The following is a 23073-nucleotide window of genomic DNA, read 5'->3' as shown; positions in this document are numbered from 1 at the left end:
CAAACGGATTTGGGACGAAACGAAGCCGGTTTTGAAAGATCTTTCCGGTAACCGAAGCCTACAAGTGCCGAGACACTTGTGCTTCGCTTCTACGGAAAAATTACCCATAAAATCATAAAAAACTAATTTTTACAGAAAATCACAGAAGGGTTTTATTTTTTCATAAAAATAAAAACAAACTCGTACAAGCCTTGCACGTGGATCTGATACCACTGTTGGGTTTTTCGGGCCGCGAAAACCCCGAATCGCCCAAGCCACGGATCTCGTGCAAGGTAAAACTTTCGAAAAATACGAGTACGAGTTTAAAACACGATCGACTCTTAGATCTACGAGGGAAAAACATTTACCCTTGATGCGTGCCCTTCGTAATCCCGCAACGTCCAAAGGTAGCCGGATCTCGAGACCGTCAAGCGAACGGTCCTCTAGCGGTATCCACACGAACAAGGAGTGGTCTTCTACCACTCAAAGATGGAGAGGAGAACCCACAAGTGTGCTAGCACTTTCTAGGGCTCTCGGATTGGATCTAAAAGGTGAGAAAGGAGAGAAGGGAAAAAGGAACTCACACACTCCTCTAGGTACTCTCCTTTTGTGACCTTCACACCACCTAATTGCTTGGAATCAACTCTCACTTCTTCTCCACCATGAAGCCACGACCATCAACAAGCTAGAGAGAGGGAGAAGCACCCAAGGAAGAAGAAGCATTGAACACCATTCAATTTCCACCAAATGAAACCCTCTCCTCACTTAGTGTGGCCGGCCACCACATGTGTAACCCCCACATTAATGTGGCCGGCCACATTAAGAGGATTAATGGTGTGTAACCTCCATGAGGTGGCACACCATTATATAAGGGGATGATGTGGCATGCCATGTAGGATGAGTCATCCTCATGATGTGTCAATTCATCAAGTCAAAACTTGATGTGTCAACCTCTATTTGGTCAAGTCAAACTTGACCAATGCTCTTCCTAGTTGAGTTAAATCCAAGCTTTGATTCAAGTCAATTTTAATTTAATGAATCTCAATTCATTAATATAAATTGACTCATGAATCAAATTAAATTAGACTCATTCAACAATTGAATCTAATTGAGTCTAACTCAATAAGTCTAATTTGAATCCAATCTTTGATTCATCATATGAATCTAATCCTATTGGTTCATCATATGAACCTAATCTCCATGCACATGTTCTTTGTGTGTGACCCAATAGGTTCTTGTAACGTTGGCAATGTTATAAACTCCTTTAAAAACATAAGCAATGAGCGGCATCTAGCAATACATCATTGCTACCCAAGTTACAAGAAATGTTGAGATCCAACATCACCTTGTGACTACTAATTGTGACTCCTCACAATATGTGACAAGTGTCCTTCTATCCTAGACATCTAGATTGATCAATGTGAGGCATAGACCGTGTCATCCTCTGACCAATCTAAATCTTGAACTCCGAGTAGATTCACTCAATCAAATGAGCTCAATATCTCATATTGACTCATTTGGGTATGGTCATACACTTCGTGGTCTCACTCTATCAAGAATATCGATGTCTCTCCCGTCATATAGGAGGGATAGATCCCATCTACATCACTCACATCCCTCTGCATAATTTGTTATATACCCAGTAATCGCCTTTATAGTCCACCCAGTTACGGGTGACGTTTGACGAAACTAAAGTACATAACTCCTTATGTAGGGATCCATGGTGACTTCAGGTCTAAGGACTAATAATCATACTAATAGCCACATGAGAAAGTATATGACACTCATATAACGATCCATGATACTTTCTCATGGCGGGTCATTCAGTATACATTCTCTAATGCATACCCATGTGTCGGCTTGATATCTCTATATCCATGACTTGTGAGATCAAGTCATCGAGCTGACCTACATGCTAGTCTTATTGTATTAACATTGTCCCTGAATGTTAATACTCGACTAGGAATGATTTAGAGTAGTGTTCCCTATATCATCTCACTATCGATTCAACTAATCGATTGATATAGGTATGAACGTTCTACTCAAGGACGTTACTATACTTATTTTATCTGACACTAATACAAATAAGCATAATAACCAAAAACCAATGCCTTTATTAATTTAAATATGATATACATGAGTCCATACAATCATCAAATGATTGGCTCTAGAGCTCTAACTAACACAAAGTTGGATTGGTAGACCAATCCATTAGATCGTTGTATTGATCTTGAAGATCTGGATCAAAATTCTATGATGATCGATATACCGATCAGGCATATCGATAGATCGATCAAGGCCTATAAAAGAACGGCACGTTCCGAGGCTCAAACAATAATTCTTCCAAGTGCTCTAAGTCTACATCGCTCCAAAACTCTGATGACATGATGACCTACTGTTCCGACAACTGCGCTCAGACTCTAGATTCTTATTGTCAGCATTCGTATACTTTCTTAAATCATCTTTCATACTTAGTTTTCGAAAAGTAACAAAAAACTTGTTACCATTCCTAACTTTTATAAAGATGAACCTCTTTCTCTTTTGAAAAAGAGGATACTAGTATATTTCCCATCGAAAATAGTCAACGACCGCATCCTACATGCTCCATGCGATCTAGAAAGGAGATAAATCACAAAGGATTTCATTTAACATAATGACCCTTTGCATGATATCAGGTGACTTGTAATACATTTCACACATGCTAGAAATTGATCTCATGATCTATTGCAACATCACATACAAATACTAACTATGTCCAACACGGAGGAGGTAAATCACGAACGGCTACTAGCTTTTGGAATAGTGACTAGCACATAAGGGAGACATTTACCTAGACTTTGTCGAGATTCGAACCCCAGACCTTATTATGGTAACACCTCATGCACTAGCCACTAAATCCATCCGAGAAGACATTTCAATTTCCATTCAAGAGTTACTATGTAGTGTATCATAACAATTATGATTAATTTATGTAAGTTGGATATTTGGTATCAATTAAAAAATTAAAAAAAAAAAAAAAACTAGGTTCCGCTACCATGGATATTGCCCCATCTTTTCATATTATGTATGGAGCAGCCCCCGCGTGCTGGATCAACTGGTTAAGGCGTGGCATCTTTGCACAATGAGTCGTAGGATCGAAGGTCCACGGACGCGCACTGGATGAATAATCTGGGTCGGCTGTGTTAAATTCTGGAGACACCACGCTTTACCCGGACCAGCATTCACCGTTGATTTACCTCCTCCTAGGATCCCTGTGGGGCCAGGCCTAGGGGGCCGCTGGACGGCGGGACCCGCCTTTTTGCACAATATTATGTATGGAGCAACTCTCACATTTCATTAATTCCAACACGGTGCAGGGCCTTTGAAAGATCACCTGATCTGGTTTGGTTGAGATTAGATGTGGGCCGACTTCGTAAGTACTCTGGACAGGTCATCATGAGTAGATCGAACCGGATCGGCTCTTATCATATTAGCAGTTAATCAGGTTGCCAGTCAATCGGGTCACATTTTGATCGTGTAAACCAAGGACCATCAATTGTTGATCCAGGGCGGAAAAGAAAGGTGACTAGGGATACATTCGGCCCAGACGAAACCAATGGAATAACAATCACCGAGGTCGTGTAGAGAGTTTTTCCACAGCTGTGACGGGCAAGCAAGAAGACTAAGCAAGAAGACTGCAACCACAGAGATGCACAAAAGAAGCAAAATCTCAAACGAACTGTGTAGTTGGATAGTAGAGAAAAAGTGTCGAATTCTTCTGCCCACCTACACAAGCAGTCTTTTATATCAAACTGAGAGTGTGAGAAAAGACCTCACTGTGCACTTCCCGCATATCCGTCTATGTCCTCAGAATGTCCTACTCACTCTCCCACTTATCCATCTACCCGATGGAGCACCCTCCCTTCGTGCTCAATTCAGGTCGGATTGTAATTACACGACCACACCCCGAGATCTGAGAACCTAACCCAAGCTCGTTCTCAAATTGGACTGAGGTAGTTCTGCTTTGACCAAGTCCCACACTTGCCACATGGCACCTATTGCTTCCCTACATCGTCACTTACTTAAGGCCATATGTAGTCATAAACCTTTTGAAATAATTTATACTCCACCATATCACTATCACATTAAAAATTAAAAACCTTAATCCTTTAAAAAAATCTCGGCTATCCTAAAACTTCTCTTTTAAAAATCTCCTTTTTAAAATCCTCTCTCCATCTTCTCTTCACTATTTTTTTAAAATAAATCTGGTCCCAAAATTTTAATATCGATTTATAAAAAAACCTATAAACCCCACCTCTACAATGGGAGAAGGATTTATATTCAAAGATGATTTATATTCAAAGATTTAATCGCATGCTATAAACCTCCCATTCCATATGCTTTTGCAGCCAATCAACATGGTGCTTGTTACGGGGTACGAGCATTTTTTGTAGCTGAAGAAGGCCAACGCTCACAAAGCATATACCATTGGGCATTAAGTTCATAAGAGAATGCCGTTTCAACTGAGTGGCAACCTGATTAGCAATGCTTGAGTTATAAATAAAGGCCTGCATGGTCGCTTTATTAGCCAATAAGAATAAAAATAATGAATGCAGTAGAATAAACATAGGTCCACGAAATTAATTGCTAATAAATATAATATCACGACACGAGTCAAATAGAATACAAGTCTCTCGAAATCTTAATGTTTATGATGAACAAAAGCCAATAAAAACAAGTATCATTGGCTTTTGAGTATTCTGTTCTGTGCTTCAGAATAGGTCTTTAACAGTATCCATGGAAGCTACAGAAAATTGAGAAAAGAAAACAGAGTAACAAAGCTCAGCCTGGAATGAGAAAAGAGATCCTGCAATCCACAAATATTGCAGAGATTGAGGTCTGTGCCTGATAAAATGAGTTGCAAACGTTAAATTTGTAAATTAGAATGAAAAATAAGTTTTAGCAGTGTTTGATAATAAGGTAGAAATTTTTCCCTGAGAGTGGACGAAAGTTGGGGGATTTTCCTTAGGGCCGATTATTAAAAAAAAGTCAACCCAATACACGAAACTCCTGCCAATGTAGGATCTCGAGAAAAAATCTATTGTACGCAACTTTTCCCTGTCTATTGTTAAAGGTTATTTCCGTGACTTAAACTAGTGATCACCAGATCACATGAAACTGTTGCACCGAGTCTCTCCACTTTGAGTAAGATATTAAAGAAGTAGTAAATATTTTTTAAACAATTTATAAATCTTTAGTATGAGTTTAAGAGGGATGGCCTTGCCTATGTTGGTCTCTACTAGAGGTCCTTTTCTGTTTTAGTTGGCGGAAATGAAAAGAGGATCTGCGAGAGGCTCTTTTCCTGTGTTTCATTTGGCGGAAATGAAAAGAGTAGAGAGAGTTGATGAGATAAGTGGGTATCAAGGAAAAGAGGTTACTCCACGCTATAACTACATTAATTTGCCTCACAAGATGTAAGAGTGTTTGGGAGAGAAAATAATAGCTCTTGCCATAACAAAGGAGAATTGCATAAGAAACTTGTGGGGTTTGATGTGACAGGATAGGACTAGATTGTTGGGAGAGAATAGTTTGCAACCATGAGGTTATTAATTTAGAAGAGTTGGCAATAATCATTTGGCGAGCTATGTGAATCGAGAAATAGGAGATTACCTTGATGAGAAGTTTCATCCTTGGAGCACCCTTTGAGGATCCAGTTGCCCGCTACGATAGCTCGATGGAACAGCTGACAACTCCAGCCTCCCTTTCCATTCCTCTCCAGACTTCAGCGTGATGGCTTTCTCCACAGCTGCAGCTTCCACACAGAGCATATGCTTGTATTCATCGTCTCCAAAATCCACCATGGACTTGGCCTTCTTTTCCCAAGGATTCCATACCACTGACAAGGAACAGATCTAATATTATCAAGACAAGCAGTAGATATCCGTTGGTACAACTGAAACTGTAGAATGACACTGAAACTTGCCTGCATCTGGAAGCCCATCTTTCCGTAGCACAAAAGTCCGTTTCTTTTCATGGTCCAGAATTGCAATCTTGGTTGGTGTACTCAGATATATCTTGTCAACCTGTTGGAGAGCCTTTTGGAATCAAAACATTTACAAATGAACCAAGCCATGCCCACTGTTATGTTCTTACTTCTGATTCGAAAGTGATCGCGTCTCCTTGCTCGGTAAAACGCTCCTTCTCTTTTAAGTTGTCAAGATAGTCGAGGGTCTCCAGTCCTTCAACTCGTACTTCACTGGGACATAATTTGCAGTCAAGAGAAATTATATATACTCAATGAACAAGTATTGAAGTGACTTTTCCTTGTTTATGATTCCTTAGAAGGGAAGAAAGGGAAGATGAATGTTTAAATGTTTTTTTGAATTAATTGTTTAAAAATATATTTTGAAAAAACTCATTACCTTTTACAATTAAAAAAAATGAGGATCTAGTTAAAATCATGGGTAGTATGGCCAGTGCCAGTGGAACAATTCCACAGCACATTCCTTCATCTTTGCCATTTTCGCCTGAGGAAATGTAGGCAAAAAAAGCCTATGAAGCCTTTCCCTGGTCACATTTCCTTACACTGCTTCTGCAGTAGGAATAACAATTACTGATGTTTTCGCCTTGAACCATTATGAAGGACCAAGTGAGAAACTTAGAATGACTACTTTATTGATGACGCCTATAAGAAGTCAGTTAGTTCCCATTATGTTCCTTTCGTTTTGGCCATTTTCTGCCATGAAAACAACTAGGAACAACACAAAGGGCAGTATTTCCCTAGTCACATTTCCTTAAACCCTGAAATACAGCCTAATAGTGTCAAAGAGTAATCCGAGTGAGCAACTTAGAATGTACTATCTTGTTATATCGGTACATAGTTAGGAAACTTGACCATGAACATTAAGTGAACTTTGTGTTTAGGAATGAGAATAGCATAGGATAACTCTCTTTGCTTATTTAGTTAGCAATCAGAGAAATAAATTCTAACAGAGCTAAGTGATTTCCAGAAGTGAATCACATACCTAATATCTGAAACAGAAAAATAGGTATGGTAGGCAAATGTAAACGAAAATGGTTTAGTGTCGGTATTTCGAATGCGTGATGTCAGCATAAGATCTCCGCCAGGACCAAGAGTAATCCTTAGACGAAATTCAAAGCTGCAACAGAAATATTGTAGCTATGTAAATCAAGCTTACAACTTTAGAGTTATCCAAGAAAAAACATATATTCTTACAGCTCAAACCGATAAAAGATTGGCGTTTATTGACTGGTTACCTATGCGGCCAGATTTTTAGATCTTCTTCGCTTGGCTTAAGTATTAAATCAACAAAAGCTTTATTGGCACTTGCTGTAGGAAAGGGAGGAGGGTCAGTGTCGATACTCCAAACTCTATTCCTTGCAAACCCATGTTGGTCAAGATTTCCATGGCCTCCAAACTGCAATTTACTTGCATTAAGTGGTATATCAATTAATCAATGAGAAAAAAATGAACAACAAATTTGTCATACTTGTGGAAAGCAGATTGGGATACCCCCTCGTATAGGTTTTGGAGGCTTGAATATGGCCTGGGAAAAACAGAGAAATGTACATGACATAATGAAAATGAAAACTATGCTACATGCATGCATATATTAGATGACACTAGATTCTGATGTTCACCCAAAGAAAATTGACAAAGGCAATAGGACTAATGATGTACAACTGATTGTAGCATTAAAAAACCTAATAAAGGAGGCAATAACAGATGGACAAAGCAACCAAATACCTGCAATGGTATCTCAGTACGAAACATTGTTTGCAGCACTGTAGTTAAGCAAATAAAAACCATTCTTACATGTAGAAATGAAAATAGATCCTATTGTTTTCTTTAGTAAGTGATTACTATGATAATGTTAAAAAATAATTAGCAAAACTTATTCCTAGAGGTCAAGTAAATAGCAAGGGAGAGAAAAGGGTAAGGAAAAATTGAAAGGAAACAAAGATAGGGAAAGTTTTTCCTAGTTTGTAATTGATCGGAAGTAAAAAAGGGAGGGAAAATTTAAATTGTAAAATCAATAGTTTAAAACATATAAATGATTAATTAAGTGTTTTTTTTTTTAAAAAAAAGTGTAATATTTTTATTGAGATTTCCAATCAAATTATCTGCATGCTACTTTCGTATCCAAAGCAATTGTAGAAGCAGCTAGGGAAAATTTTCCCAATCTCTTCCTTCAACCCTCCATTTCCACCCACGGAAATGAAGGGAAATAGAGTTATGTGACTTGCATAATCATAGTTGATCTCGAGAGCAGGGCATGGGCAGCATGCCAGGAACGTCAAGGGGCATAGATAACTCGGAGCATATGATAAGTATCGGCCCAAAGGGATCTTAGCCCACTGGCCTCGAAAGGTCTCGTCTTGTGAGATTTCGAGAGTTCTTGGCCCAAAGGTAGATGAGGGTCTGACCACCTTATGTAAAGGTTTTAGGGGATGACCACACCCCCTTCCAGAGTGTGTGAGGTCGTCCTGGAAGGGGCTTCACCTTTTGCTGCTATTAGGGGATGACCTCCTATTAGATATCAGCTCACGTGGTTATCCCTACCTTTGAGAAGCTAATCCCACTTTGAGCTAAGTAAGAATTTATCGTACCATATCGCCGAGAGAATATGTCTCTGATACCAGGGGAATAGGGATAGCATATCCTCAAAGGATAGGATCATGTCGTCAACTAGGTGGGCATGCCCGAGGAAACTGAATCCTTCCGAGAGGATGGGATCGAGCAAATGTTCTAAATAGGGAGGAAGGGCATACAAGAAACAGGTCTCTCTCTCCTAGATTTGATATTTCCAAACCCCGCTCCCATGTGTTCCTTAAAGTTGAGGTTGCTCAATTTTTTGGCAACGTCAATTGATGTTGTCTATGGGAACAGTGGGCTGAGGCATTGAGATGGGGAATTCGGGGAGAGGTAATCGTGAAAATTCAGAGATTTTGTCTAGCGAGAGACAACATCTTGCCGGCCCTAAAGCAGTCAAGCTCCTGCTTAGGGCGGAGAAGATTGGCCATATAGTCTTAGCAATAGTGGAAGAGGTCTTGGAAAAGCATTCCTAGCAAATACTAGCATCCGTAGATATGCAAGAGACGAAAAGGGAAGGGGGGGGAGAATGGCTACAAGATTCGAACTTCGTAGGAGTAGTCGGAGTCTTGGGTGGAGGCAGACCCGACACACAAGAATATCCCTTTCTCGGCCAACATGTTAGCTGATGAACTATCAAAAAAATTTCAACCTTTACAAATCAATGAATATGATGGTTCCACAAACTTGGAGGACCACTTGTGTCGTTCAAAAATGCGGCCCTCCACCAATATACAAATGAAGTGTTGAATTTTCATGATTGGACCTATTCAAAGGTGGTTCAATCGATTCAAGTCGGGAGCTATTTGTTCAGTCAAAGACTTCAATATCGCCTTTCAGCGACATTTTGCTAGTAGCAAGAGGTATCAGTTCAGTTTCAAGCAACAAGAACAAGACCTTGAGGGAGCATATTCATCGTTTCATGCAAACCGCCTTGGAGGTGTCATCTGCCACGATTGATGTCCTTATTAGCGCATTCTCCTAGCGTTTGCGTGATGGAGATTTCTTCAGGCCCCTAATAAGGAAATCCCCGCCCAACTATGATGATCTCTTGGGGCAGAGAAAAGGTACATTAACGTGGACGAAGTCAGACGGAGCAAGCGAGCTGAGGTCGCTAAGATGGGAGACAAGTAGGATCGAAAAGGAGGATCTTAACCAACCATCAAAGCTAAACAACCCTGACACTTCGCGTGATGCACCCTCTCTGAAAGTGTCCAAAGAATAAGTCATGCAAATTTTCGAGGACCATAAGTTGCTATGAAAATCCATTAGTCTCACTGGGGATCTATAATGCACCTCCTCTCGGCCTTTCTGCTCATATCACCGAGAATATGGGCACATTACACGGGGGTGTCACTAACTGGGCGAGGAAACAAGGCGGATGGTTCGAAATAGCTCACGTATCTAACCACTCATGACTCATAAGGAAGTCGTTCATCAAGAAGCCAGGTCTAAGGGGCCTAATGGCCAACCTGCTAGACGAGGCAGAGAAAGGACTCAAACTCGACAAGACACTCCCTCCTCGATTCATCGGGATGGGACGAGAAATCAGGATAACCTTCCTAATAGGGGTGTCATAAATATCATCTCGAGAGGAACCATTGATGAAGATTCAAACAGATTGTGGTGCGCGCATGTCATTGGATGGAGAGTTTTGGAGTCAACACCCCCGATAGGAACCCGTGAAAACGCCGATCCTGGGATTCAAGACATGGAAGGTATCTCGTCGCCCCAAGTACGCATTGGTAGTCCCACGGTGGTCAATTATGAGGCGACACGTATATTCGTGGATGTTGTAGCTCCGTAAACCTCCTCCTCAAGGAGGCTTTCAATCGAATACAGTCAGATCCGACAGAGCTACTACCAGTGGCAACATCCCTCTTCTGCTTCATGAGACATGAGGTCAAGCCCATGCGTTAGATCCATTTGTCCCTTTCTTAGAGAGAGGAACCCCTCCAACGAACATGAACAACTCCTTTTACGGTGGTGGTCCTTTCTATAAATAATTCTATACTCAAAAGGCCAACCCTTAGTGCCTTCTAGGTCAACTAGGACAAAGTTAGCTTCATCACCTTCAAGTAGAGACAGATCTACATTGGGCCTATACTTGGCTCCAACCTAGCCTAAAAAAATCATGCATCATTAAATCACTTGCCCAAAAAAACTAGCGTTCATTACCCATGCGCCAATTATGCATAAGATCTTGAAAGATCTTGCATTCCCTGGTGGTCGATGGGAAACTTTTGTGGGGCCGGACCGGTCACTTCCAGGATTAGTCAATTCGAATAGCTGAATACCTGGATTACTAAAAAAATAAAAGATCTTGCATTAATTATTCTTGCATTATTATTTTTATTTTTGTTGCATATTGCAAAGTATCTTATGTAATTATTATATATACTTTTAAATTTAAAATACTTTCGTTATTGGAAAAGATTTATATTTCTTTTTTGTAATTGTATTTTGTTATTATATAAATCAATTAATCTTTTGAGATAATCATATATTAGGGGGCGTTTGGTTTTTTGTTAGGAATAGGAATCGGAATGGGAATCATTATATAGTGGAATGGGAATGGGTATGAGCATGGATATCACTCTTAAAAGTAATGTTTGGTTAGTTGTATATTTTCTATCGGAATAAATCAAAATTTCCTTTTTTACCCTTAAAGAAAAATAAGAGAAAAAATTAGATGTGAGAGAAAGATAAATGTGAGAGAAAAATATGATGAAAGAGAATGATGAGAGAGAAAGGATGATGAGAGAGAAAGTGTGACGAGAAAGAATGAAGAGAGAGAGAGTGTGATGTGAAAGAATGAAGAGAGAGAAAGTGTGATGAGAGAAAATGAGAAAAGAGAGTGTGGTAGGAGAGAGCATGATGAGAGAAGATGAGAGAGAAAATATGATGTGAGAGAAAGTACGATGGGAGAGGATGAAGAGAGAGAAAATATAATGAGAAAAAATGAAGAGAGAGAGTGTGATGAGAGAGATTAAGGAGAGAGAAAGTATGGTGAGAGATAAAGTATGATGAGAGAGAAAGTGTGATGAAAAAAAGAAAACATTGAGTGTGATGAGAGAGAAAGTATGATGAGGGAGAAAGTATGATGAGAGAGAAAGTGTGTTGAGGAAAAAAAGAGGGAGTGTGACAAGAGAGATTGAGGAGAGAGAAAGTGTGATGAGAGCGAAAGTGTAATGAGAAAAAAAGAGAAAAGGGAGTGTGATGGGAGAGATTGAGGAGAAAGAAAGTATGATGAGAGAAAATATGATGAGAAAAAAATAAGGAAGAGAGTACGATGGAAGAGATTGAGGAGAAAGAAAGTATGATGAGAGAGAAAGTGTAATGAGAAAAAAAGAAAGAGAGTGTGATAGGAGAGAGAAAGTGTGTGATAAAATGATGAGAGAGAAAATATGATGAGACAGAACAAGAAGAGAAGTGATATGAAAGAAAAAATAAATAAATATATTTTGATATTTGATATTAAAGGAGAAAATTTTAGTTTTAGCTCAAGGGTATTTTTGGAATAAGGGAATATTTTGATTGATAAAAATAGGGTAATGACTCATTGAAGGGGAGGTACATGGGAATGAGTTATTACCCACTTTCAAGGATTCATTCCCTTATTTGCATTCCTATTCCTATAATCCAAACATGGCGTTTGGTATGAGTATGGGAATGTGAATCGGAATGAGAATCATTGTATTGTGGAATGGGAATGGGTATGAACATGGATATCACTCTTAAAAATAATGTTTGGTTAGTTGCATACTTTCTATCGGAATAAATCAATATTTCCTTTTTTACCCTTAAAGGAAAATAAGAGAAAAAAAATTAGATGTAAGAGAAAGATGAATGTGAGAGAAAAATATGATGAAAGAGAATGATGAGAGAGAAAGTATGATGAAAAAGAATGAAGAGAGAGAAAGTATGATGAGAGAGAAAGTGTGATGAAAAAGAATGAAGAGAGAGAAAGTATGGTGAGAGAAAATGAGAAAAGAGAGTGTAATAGAAGAGAGCATGATGAGAGAAGATGTGAGATAAAATATGATGTTAGAGAAATTATGATAGGAGAGGATGAAGAGAGAGAACATGTAATGAGGAAAAATGAGGAGAGAGAGAGTGTGTGATGAGAGAGATTGAGGAGAGAGAAAGTATGATGAGAGAGAAAGTTTGATGAGAAAAAAAGCGAACAATGAGTGTGATGGGGGATATTGAGAAGAGAGAAAGTATGATGAGAGAGAAAGTGTGTTGAGGAAAAAAAGGAGGGAGTGTGACAAGAGAGATTGAGGCGAGAGAAAGTGTAATGAGAGCGAAAGTGTGATGAGAAAAAAAAGTGTGATGGGAGACATTGAGGAGAGAGAAAGTATGATGAGAGAGAAAGTATGATGAAAAAAAGAAGGAAGAGAATGTGATGGAAGAGATTGAGGAGAGAGAAAGTATGATGAGAGAGAAAGTGTAATGAGAAAAAAGAGGAAAGAGAGTGTGATAGGAGAGAGAAAGTGTGTGATAAAATGATGAGAGAGAACAAGGAGAGAGAAGTGATATGAAAGAAAAAATAAATAAATAAATTTTGATATTTGATATTAAGGGAGAAAATTTTAGTTTTAGGTTAAGGGTATTTTTGGAATAAGGGAATATTTTGATTGATGGAAATAGGGTAATGACTCATTGAAGGGGAGGTACATGGGAATGAGTTATTACCCAATTTCAAGGATTCATTCCCTTATTTGTATTCCTATTCCTATAATCCAAACATTAACAATGGTAATCAATGATTCTCATTCCCATTCCCCACTCCTATTCCCTTAAACCAAACGCCCCCTTACAATCTCAATTAAATTTATCAAAAATAATTTTCTAATAAACATGAAATATAGGTAAAAATATTAATTATCTTAACTCAACTCAGAAGAGAATATAAAAAAAAAATTAAGATGGATTTAATTGGTCAAATTAATCATATATATTGAATAAATATGTCAAAATATGATAAAGAACTTATACTTGTTACAGTTGTCAATGTCTAATAAATTGTATATTACCTATGTAATCAGAGAGTAAGCTAAGATAGGATTGTCCTGGACTCTAATGCAATCCCAAAACAAATTACATAGGTATTTTATAGCTTATAATTTAACATATTTAACATTAAGGAGAATTAATTTGTTCCTTCAATTTTTGTTCATTTTATTTTGATAACCCACCCCTTTCACACTCAAAGTACAATCCACCTTCGATGTATTTCATACTCAAAGCCCAGTCCATTTCTAATTCCTGGATTTGTCCTTGCCTCGGAGGGAACCTATGATGCGTTTCGGATGAAAGAATACAGGCGCAACCTGTCAAAGGTTGATGGAACAAGCAGATAAAACAAAATATAGAAGTATATGTGGATGACATCTTAGTGAAGTAAGCTCAAGTTGATTCCCTAATACAAGACATGGAAGAGACATTCACTACAACCCGAAAGTATGACCCCAAATTAAACCCAGCTAAATGCACTTTCGGGTCAAGTGTGGGAAGTTCTTGGGCTATGTTGTAACAAAAGTAAGGCGAATTCAAAGAAAGGTCAAGCCCTCAAGCAGATACAATCTCCTTAAAACATCCGGGAAGTACAAAGGCTAGGAGAGCATATAACAACTTTGGTAAGTTTCATATCTTGCACAGTAAACTGAAGCATACATTTCTTTAAAATTATTAGAAGGCCGGTAGACTAAAGCATACCTTTCTTTAAAATTATCAGAACGGTCGCCCGTTGTAACGGGGATGATCGATGTGAGCAAGCCTTCCAAGACAAAGTACTTGGCCACATTGCCTATCTTAGCCAACCCAAGTCTCGACAAATGTCTGAGTATACTTGGCCACTTCCGAGGAAGCCAGAAAGGATCAGTGCAAGAGTTTGTATATTATGTCAGTCATTTCCTTAAGGAGGTCGAATGCAGATGCATCGACCTAGAGAAACCAACTTCACAGTCCTGACCAATAGCTCTATCGGTAGAATTCTCACTCAACCAGAAGCATCTATAAGACATGCCAATATTAGTCGCACATTGCTATTAAAAATAAAAGGAAGGAAGAGAACTTACAGTTGATGGAGGCGGCGGTGAGAAGGGAGGGAAGCAAGAAGCGAGAATGAAATGGTGCGTATAAGGTAGCCAACTCATGGTCATATACCTCAGAAGAAAAGAAAGGACACTGTCTAATAGGGTTCATTATTAAACGACCATGCATGATTACCGACTTGGGCATGGTTCCCTAACCGTCTAATGGGCTTGAGGTCACAGAGGTGATCAACGGCAGATTTGGTAATAACAGACAACATGATGGAAAGAAAAAGACAGTTATCTTGAGAACTCCCGCCTAAACGCGATTTGACTAGAGTCTCGCTCAACTATCACTCGTCGACTCGATCAAAGAGGGTAGACTAGTGATCCCGAGAGCAAGGCATGGGTAGTAGGCCAAGAATGTCAAGGGGCATAGATAACCTGGAGCATATGAAAAGTCTCGACCCAAAGGGATCTCAGCCCAAAGGCCTCAAAAGATCTCAGCTAATGAGGTCTTTGGAGGTCTTGGCCCAAAGGGCTCTCAATAGATTAGGGCCTGGCCACCTTAAGTAAAGCCTATTAAGGGATAGCCCCCTATTAGATATCAGCCCTCATGGTAATCCCTACCTTTGGTAAGCCTAACCCACTCTAAGCTAAGTAAGAATTTGTTGTACCATATCGCCGAGAAAGAATGTCTCTAATACTAAGGGAATAGGGATAGAATGTCCTCAAAAGATAGGATCATGTCGCGAACTAGGTGGGGGTGCCAGAGTAACTGAATCCTTCCAAGAGGATAGGTCATGGGATCAATCCTTCCGAGAGGATGGGCCATGGGACCAAGCGAATGTTCTAAATAGGGAGGAAGAGCATATGAGAAAGGCGGTCTCTCTTTCCTAGATTTGATATTTCCAAACCTCGCTCCCATTTGTTCCTTGAAGTTGAGGCTGCTCAATTTTTGGCAATATCAATAGTGAAATAAATTTTTAAAAATCACCCACAATATTTTCCAGAAAAAAAAGAGAAATGATATGGAAATAGACCCTGCTCCTTAAGCACCAAATATTCAGAAACAGTGCAAATAATAAGCAATTCACTATGTCAGCATCTTTGACAAATGGTTTCATTACACAAGTGTACATATTAAACATAACAGTTTAATATCAGCAAAATGTCTATTCAAGGAGAATAACTATAGTGGAAACAGTAATAAAAACAATATTTAGTAAATTCAACAATATAATCATGTTTTGTGGAACACACGCAAAAGAGATTGTATTTGAAATATGTTGAAACAGAATACCTATATACAGGGTGGCCACACCAAATTTTACCGCATTGATCTAAGACAACATGCTAAAGATAATCAATTTTCACCAATGTGGTACATATTAAGGCAATTCACAGTGAACTTATGACAAATTTAATTATCAAAATCAGATTAGAAGCCACAAACAACCAGGGCAACTTACTGCTGATCATCATATACTTATGATGATTTTATTATCAAAATCAGATTAGAAATCACAAACAACTAGGGTACCTTACTGCTGAGGAAAAGCAACTCTTCACCATGGTCATTTTTCCAAGATGTCACATGACCTCCATGTAAATATACCTGCACATAGACAGTAGCAGACTGTTATACTTAGTGGAAATGCCTTCATGAAAAAGTGTAATAAGTTAAGAACCTCCTTCAATAGATTTAGTTTATAATTACTGCAAAGTTTTCATTAAAAAATCAAGCCTTCTAAAGTTTTCATATTATAATTCAAAAGAAATGAAGAGTTTGTTGCAATCTTCAAACCAGCTCTCTGCGGTGGAGGAAAATGATCTACAATTCAACAACTTTTGACTCTCCTAACATGGACAATTTCATTAAGTACAAATATTTGATACCCATTCTAGGTCATTTCTTTTCACTATGCATCTTTGTGCAAGAACTTCTTGCCTTCAAGTTGCTTCTTAGTTATTTCTTGAATTCTTCTTATCTAGGTGAAATCATTTTGGGATAGTCCCTACATGAATCAATGAAAAATCTTCCCTGATAAATAATAATATGAAAAAATTCAAGTAAATTAAAGCATAGTTGTAAAAGGGGAGCCTTGATGCAACGGTGATATTGTTGTCATATGACCTACATGTTCGAGTCTCGGAAGCAACCTCTTGCAAAGCAAGGTAAGTTGTGTACAATAGACCCTTTCCCAGGACCTCGTATTGACGGGAGCTTGCTGCATCAGGCTGTCTTTTTTTAGATTAAAGCATAGTTGCAAAAATCAGTATTAGAATTGGGATAGGATGTTTATAAAATATGAAGCATTGGTGGCATTGGATTAGTAGCATCAGCGGAAATATATATATATATATATATATATATATATATATATATATATATCCAATTATCATTAATATTACATACTATATTGTCATCTTATTGCTATATAATTAATAAATAATAAAAAAAAGATATAAATTTGATAACACTTGATTGTTGATATAAATAATAAAAAGATATAAATTGATAACACATGATTAAAAAATAATATTTCTAGTATAAATTACTCGATAACGCTTGATTGTTGATATACATTTTAATAGAAATATTATTATTTAATATTCAATATCATAGGGTTTAGTTGGTTATCTACTTGTATTTAAATTGATTTTAAATTGAAGAGAATTTTTTTATTGTTATTGATCAAAAAAGATTATTACATTCTCTCTTGATCCACAATAACATTGCTCAATCAACCGGCAGAAAGAGAAAGATGAATGAAGCATCAAGTCTAATGAGTGATAGCAAAGTGAATGAGTGATCTTGATCTCGTGATGAATCTTGAATTCAGCCAAGGCTGAATAATTTAAGATGGAGATGAAGAGTTTTTCTTCTTCCCTTCTGAGTTCTCTAAAGAATCAAGCTAGAATAAAGGAAAGGCTAGATCGGTCAAGATTTTTGAAGTCTTCCCAATTGATAAAATTTTTACGTGATTTCCTTCATTCTCACTCCCAACTTGGTGAAATTCCAATAGATTTAAAATAATATTCCAATGAGATCTAACTAATTTCTAGCTAAAATTTTTTTAATCTCTATTTTTATTTATTTATTTTTTTTACTTCTCTCAATTCTTTGAAAGGTACAGATTTCTCAAAAAAAAACACTATTGGCATGAAATCAAATTGGTCATTGTCAATACCAATCCAACTCAGATGATCTAATATCGATACTGGCCAATTTTGCCCACTATGGATCAAAGTACAATAAGCATAAGTGATAGTTTCAATGAGCCTGTCCTCTTGTATGAGAATGGTCAATAATTGTGCACAGTAGACCAGCAAATCATTGAGGTATTGGGTAAATCACTTTGCTATTTCCTCCTGCATCTTGTAACTAGCAAATCAAAGAAGCAAATCAAGAGCATGACTCTGTTATTTGTGGGAATCAATTAGTTTTCACATATTTTATTGCACTTATATAGTTAAGTGACGCCGAGCAGAATATAGATTATTCTGGGGCGTGAAGTTACATAGAGATTAAGAAGAAACAAGAGAGAAATAACAAAATAAGAAGTAGCTCAAGATAGGTTTTAAAAAAAACCTTCTTGAGAAAATAAGAGCGGGAAATAAAGAACAAAAGAGATGTAGTCATAACGTGGCTTAAGCGAAACCAATTGATTCAATATCAAAATAACTTGTCCCCAAACATCATCTAAGCATAAGTTTATATAGCTTTCAAAACCCTCAAAAAAATCTAAACAGAAAAATAACCAACTAGACTTATTCCCTAAGATTTAGAATAAATTAACTATCAAGACTTGGTTCCTAAGATTTAGGACAAAATTAAATATAAAAAATAAACTAAACTTAATTAACGGATAACTACTTCAAAAAAACCCCAATTTTGGATTCTCTCCTGTATCAGTTGCCTGGAGTTGAAGAGAACTCATCCTCGAGTTTAGGGTGGGTGTATTCGGCTCCAGAGCACAATGACTTAGGTGTTTTACATTAAAAACATCAGAAGTTTTTAAATAGTTAGGAAGTCGTAGCAGGCATTGCCATTAATCTTTTCTAGTATCTCGCAAGGTCCAATCTTTCGATCTTTGAGCTTGTTGTATTCACCAAGGAAACGATCATGAGTTAATACAGCCCAAACCATATCACTAATGTCAAAAGAACCTGACGTCAATGTCGTTCTGCCCTTATCTTGTATTCGGTGTTGCTTCCTTGAATAGCTTGCTTAACCTGCTCATGAATAACTCGAAGATGCTCAGCCATCTCCTCAACCTTGGGGTTAGTTTATCCAGGGCGCGAAATAGGGACTAAATCCAGTACCCCAGATGGGTTTCGTCCATAAACAACTTCGAAAGGACTCAAACGTCCTGTTCTTTGATCTATTGTATGCGAATTCTACTTTGGTTCCTGTGAGACATCTCAGAAGATTTCCTAAGCTCCGCTTCACTACTTCAGTCTGACCATCTGTCTGAGGGTAATAGGCGCCACTGAAGTTTAGCTTTGTCCCTAGCTTTTCCCATAAAGTCTTCCAAAATTGACTGACAAATTTAGTATCACGATCCGAAGTAATAGTTTGAGGAATACAGTGTAAACGCACAATCTCTTTGAAGAAGAGGGTGACAATCCGAACAACATTCATGGTTTTTTTGCATACCACAAAGTGAGCCATCTTGGAAAATCGATCCACCACAACTAGAAAAGAGTCTGCATTGGTGAGGGTTCCCTTAGATTGCTGACAAACAAAGCAACGGTCCATGAAATGAGCTACATCACTGGTTAGCTTGGTCCAATAGAAATCGAAAGAGATGAGGGCTAATGTCTTATCTCGGTCAAAATGTCCTTCGTTATGCAATTCACTGATAATGTGTTGTATATCTAAGAAAGATCCAAAGCTGACAACCTTAATGCTCATGATAGTAAGCAGGGATGAATGACAGCTTAGAGCATTTACAACACAATTAACTCCTGAATTGATGCTTCAACGTGAATGTGGTAATGACTCTACTATCAATACACATGCACCACGAATCGTCTTTCTTTGGCACGAGTAGGAAAGGGACAACACAAGGGCTCATACTCTCACGAGTATAACCTTGTCTCAATAGCTCCACAACTTGTCGTTGTAGTTTTTCAGCATCCTTAGGGCTAACACGGTATGTCGACCGGTTAGGTAAGCTTGACCCTAGAACGAGGTCAATCTGGTGTTGAATGTCTCTCCTAGAGGAAAGTCCCGGAGGAAGGTCTTTAGCCATGAAATTAGCAAAGTCGAATAGGAGTTGTTGCACCTCATCTGGTAGATCCAAGTCTAGGTCTATTTTATCGTTTTTGTAAGGAAGCAAAGTATCTACCATGTCTTCGTGCTTCATCTTATTCAAAAATCTGAACATAGAAAATAGTGTAGAGTTATTAGTTAGCAAGTCTGAAGGGATTCCATCTCGTCCAGACTCCGAATAGAGTGCAACCACGTTAGAAGACCACGAACTCATCTTCCTTGCAAGTAATCTCGATCGTCCTTCTAGATTCAAAAGGAATGTTGGTAGCTTTATTTTCTTCTCGTAACAACTCCAAGGGGAACATAGCCATGTTGGATGGTACGAAATGATTGTGTGACTGGATGCTCCTGCATCAGACGCCCTAGGTTGAAAAGAACTCGTCCTCAAGTTCAAAATAATGTCTTCAACATCAATAGTCTCCCTTTTCTTCGCATTGTCTTCCGATACGGCACAAACTGCATCCTCAACTAAGACCAAAATCTCATGGTCATCACCATAGAGTACCTCGTCAACTTCATCATCAAATATTGGTTCACCTAGTGCTTCGATCTCGTTTTCGTCGTAAATTGGATTACCGAATAATTCGATCTTGTCATCGTCTTCACTGCCTCCTGCCATTGGACGATCGAGAGAGTAGGACTGGGCGTACTCGATGTTGTCGAGGTCCGCATCCTCATGGTTGTCTCCACCAGCGTAAGAGAAAGGGGGTCGTAGAGGCATTGAGAGTTGGTGTTCTCTCGAAGTTGTAGGTGGTGGGGTGGCTGAACCCGTATTTCTCGAAACCAAACTTGTGCTTAGACAACTCTTCTCGATTTGAAATTAGAGATTTTTCAAAAGGGGAATTAAGGAACTTACGATATTTACGTTCTCGTGTCGCTAGACGTTGAGATAACTTTGTGACTTGTCTCTGTAGATACTGAATCTCGTCTTGGGTGCTACGACCACAATGTGAGGCTTCCTCAACCGGAATCTACCTTTCACAATCATGACCACGTCCACGACGACCCGCCATTGGATCTTAATGAGCTCTGATATCAACTTACGCTGAGCAGAATATAGATTATTCTGGGGCGTAAAGTTATAGAGGGATTAAGAAGAAACCAGAGAGAAATAACGAAATAAGAAGTAGCTCAAGATGGGTTTTAAAAGAAAACCTTTTTGAGAAAATAAGAGCGGGATATAAAGAACAAAAGAGATGTAGTCGTAACGTGACTTAAGCGAAACCAATTGATTTAATATCAAAATAACTTGTCCCCAAACATCATCTAAGCATAGGTTTATATAGCTCTCAAACCCCTCAAAAAAATCTAAACAGTAAAATAACCAACTAGACTTATTCCATAAGATTTAGAATAAATTAACTATCAAGACTCTTCCTAAGATTTAGGACAAAATTAAATATAAAAAATAAACTAAACTTAATTAACGGATAACTACTTAAAAAACCTCAATTTTAGATTCTCTCCTGCATCACTAAGATGGCATGTTGCACATAAGACACTATTCAGCGTATCCAATTTCAATTAATATCACCATCAAATAACGAGTGTTACTCATGAAGTACTAGAGAAAAAAAAATGAATGGAATGCAATAACTAATCAACTTAAAGTAGATAGTTTGAAATAAATTCAAGTTTTGCATGCCAAATTTCCCAAGCAAACTTTTGCAATTATCATGTTGTGATTGATCAAACTTGTGTTACATCCTGTACGTATTTCCCAACTTTATTATTGAGGGAAGGATATTACTCTTAGACTCTTATAGGTTTCATTCTGAACCACCTACCTGGTTGAACTGATTTGATTCGAATTCATCTCAGATAATTTCACGATATGCCTTCAATATATTTTGAATTTGCCATGATAGAATATGATCTACTATCTTTTCTGTTTATGTTAACAACCATTATCGTCATGTTTTCACCTTTATAAAGAGAGCATCTATCGTTTACCAATATAATATATTGAAGGCAATAGTTTTTTCACCACAAATTGTAAAATCTGCCATGATTTTTTTCCTTTTTTGTTCAGTAACATGAAAAATAAAATTCAAGCAAACAAGATACTTGTGCACTTCTAGTCAAACCATATCTACTCATCTACTCGATTCAATCAAGATAATAGAAAATATTTGGAAAAACAAAATGCCATGAATTTGAAGTCCACTAAAACCTCCTCATCCGAACGCTAATGACACGCTAATGATGCAAACAGCAACGGACAAAGATCCTCGGAAGAGGCAAATCGCATCCAAAACCCCTAACCAGATGAATCCCAACATAATAATGCGCAGTCGACGATCTTCGCATTACAATCATCAACAAACATAAAAATTGAACTTAACAGCTTAGAAAATGATGAGATCCAGAGAGAGAGCGATCAGACCTCTGTCGAACTGCCACGGACCTGCCTGAGAACGATCTTTTCAAGGCCGTTCAGACCTTTGGAGATCTCTACCAGCGGTTTCTCCTCCGCCATCGCCCTAATCCCATAACCCGACGGAAGCCGACGCCTTCTCCTCCAACCTGCTCGCTTCGCTCTCGCAGTCGCACTCAGTCGACCGCAAGCCTTCGAAACGGAGAGAAGATTGGCGAAGGATTTTGGGAAAGCGACGATGAGATGAATTAATTGAAAGGGCAGTTATGGGGAAGACGAAGGGGAAGAGGAAGGGGAAGAGGCAGGTGATTATGTGTCCACAGTACGTCCTCTTTCACGGGTGGGTGATGACAAATATTCAAATTAGCCATTTAATAATGAATAATTCTTAAAATAGGTTGATACGGAGGAATTAAATTACAGTTCGCATTTAATCATTAGTACAGATCGCTAAAGTATTAAAAAATATATATATACTCACCAATACATTATATGGTAATATCCTATGGACAAAGGAAGATCCTGCAATTCGAATATATCAAGTTTTTTATTATTACCAAATCTATCACATTATATTAATATGCTGAACTACAGTGCAACTTTATTATTTTATATACTAATATTCTGCGGTTTTAATTTAAATACTAGAATTTGACTTTTAAAATGAGTTTTTAGATAGTTAAATATAGATAATTTTTAAAATAAAAACGATGATAATTTACCAAAACGTGCAAGTGGTTTTGTATTTTCCTCATTTTAGTAGTTGGTTTTGAAATTATCTAAACAACAAATTTTTGCTGAGTTT

The 23073-nt window shown here is 37.9% G+C and overlaps 1 protein-coding gene across 2 annotated transcripts; it reads right to left on the bottom strand.

Moving 5' to 3' along the window:
- Window positions 1-4574: 4574 nt before the first annotated feature.
- On the bottom strand, window positions 4575-22608 carry LOC122056558 (putative glucose-6-phosphate 1-epimerase). Of its 2 annotated transcripts, XM_042618560.1 has the most exons (9): window positions 22278-22608; window positions 16154-16228; window positions 7470-7526; window positions 7237-7397; window positions 6984-7118; window positions 6112-6214; window positions 5942-6041; window positions 5629-5854; window positions 4575-4863 (listed from the first exon to the last, which is right to left on the bottom strand). In XM_042618560.1, the coding sequence occupies exons 1-8, from the start codon at window positions 22368-22370 to the stop codon at window positions 5643-5645; spliced, it is 936 nt and encodes a 311-aa protein (XP_042474494.1). In that variant the 5' UTR covers window positions 22371-22608; the 3' UTR covers window positions 4575-4863; window positions 5629-5642. The 2 variants fall into 2 exon arrangements, with proteins under 2 accessions (XP_042474494.1, XP_042474495.1); XM_042618561.1 differs by lacking the exon at window positions 6984-7118.
- Between the last annotated feature and the right edge of the window lie 465 nt (window positions 22609-23073).

Source organism: Zingiber officinale, chromosome 3B, assembly GCF_018446385.1.
Source record: "Zingiber officinale cultivar Zhangliang chromosome 3B, Zo_v1.1, whole genome shotgun sequence".
Lineage (NCBI taxonomy): Eukaryota > Viridiplantae > Streptophyta > Magnoliopsida > Zingiberales > Zingiberaceae > Zingiber > Zingiber officinale.
The sequence above is the reverse complement of the archived record's forward strand: the minus strand, read 5'-3'. Positions and strand labels throughout refer to the sequence as shown.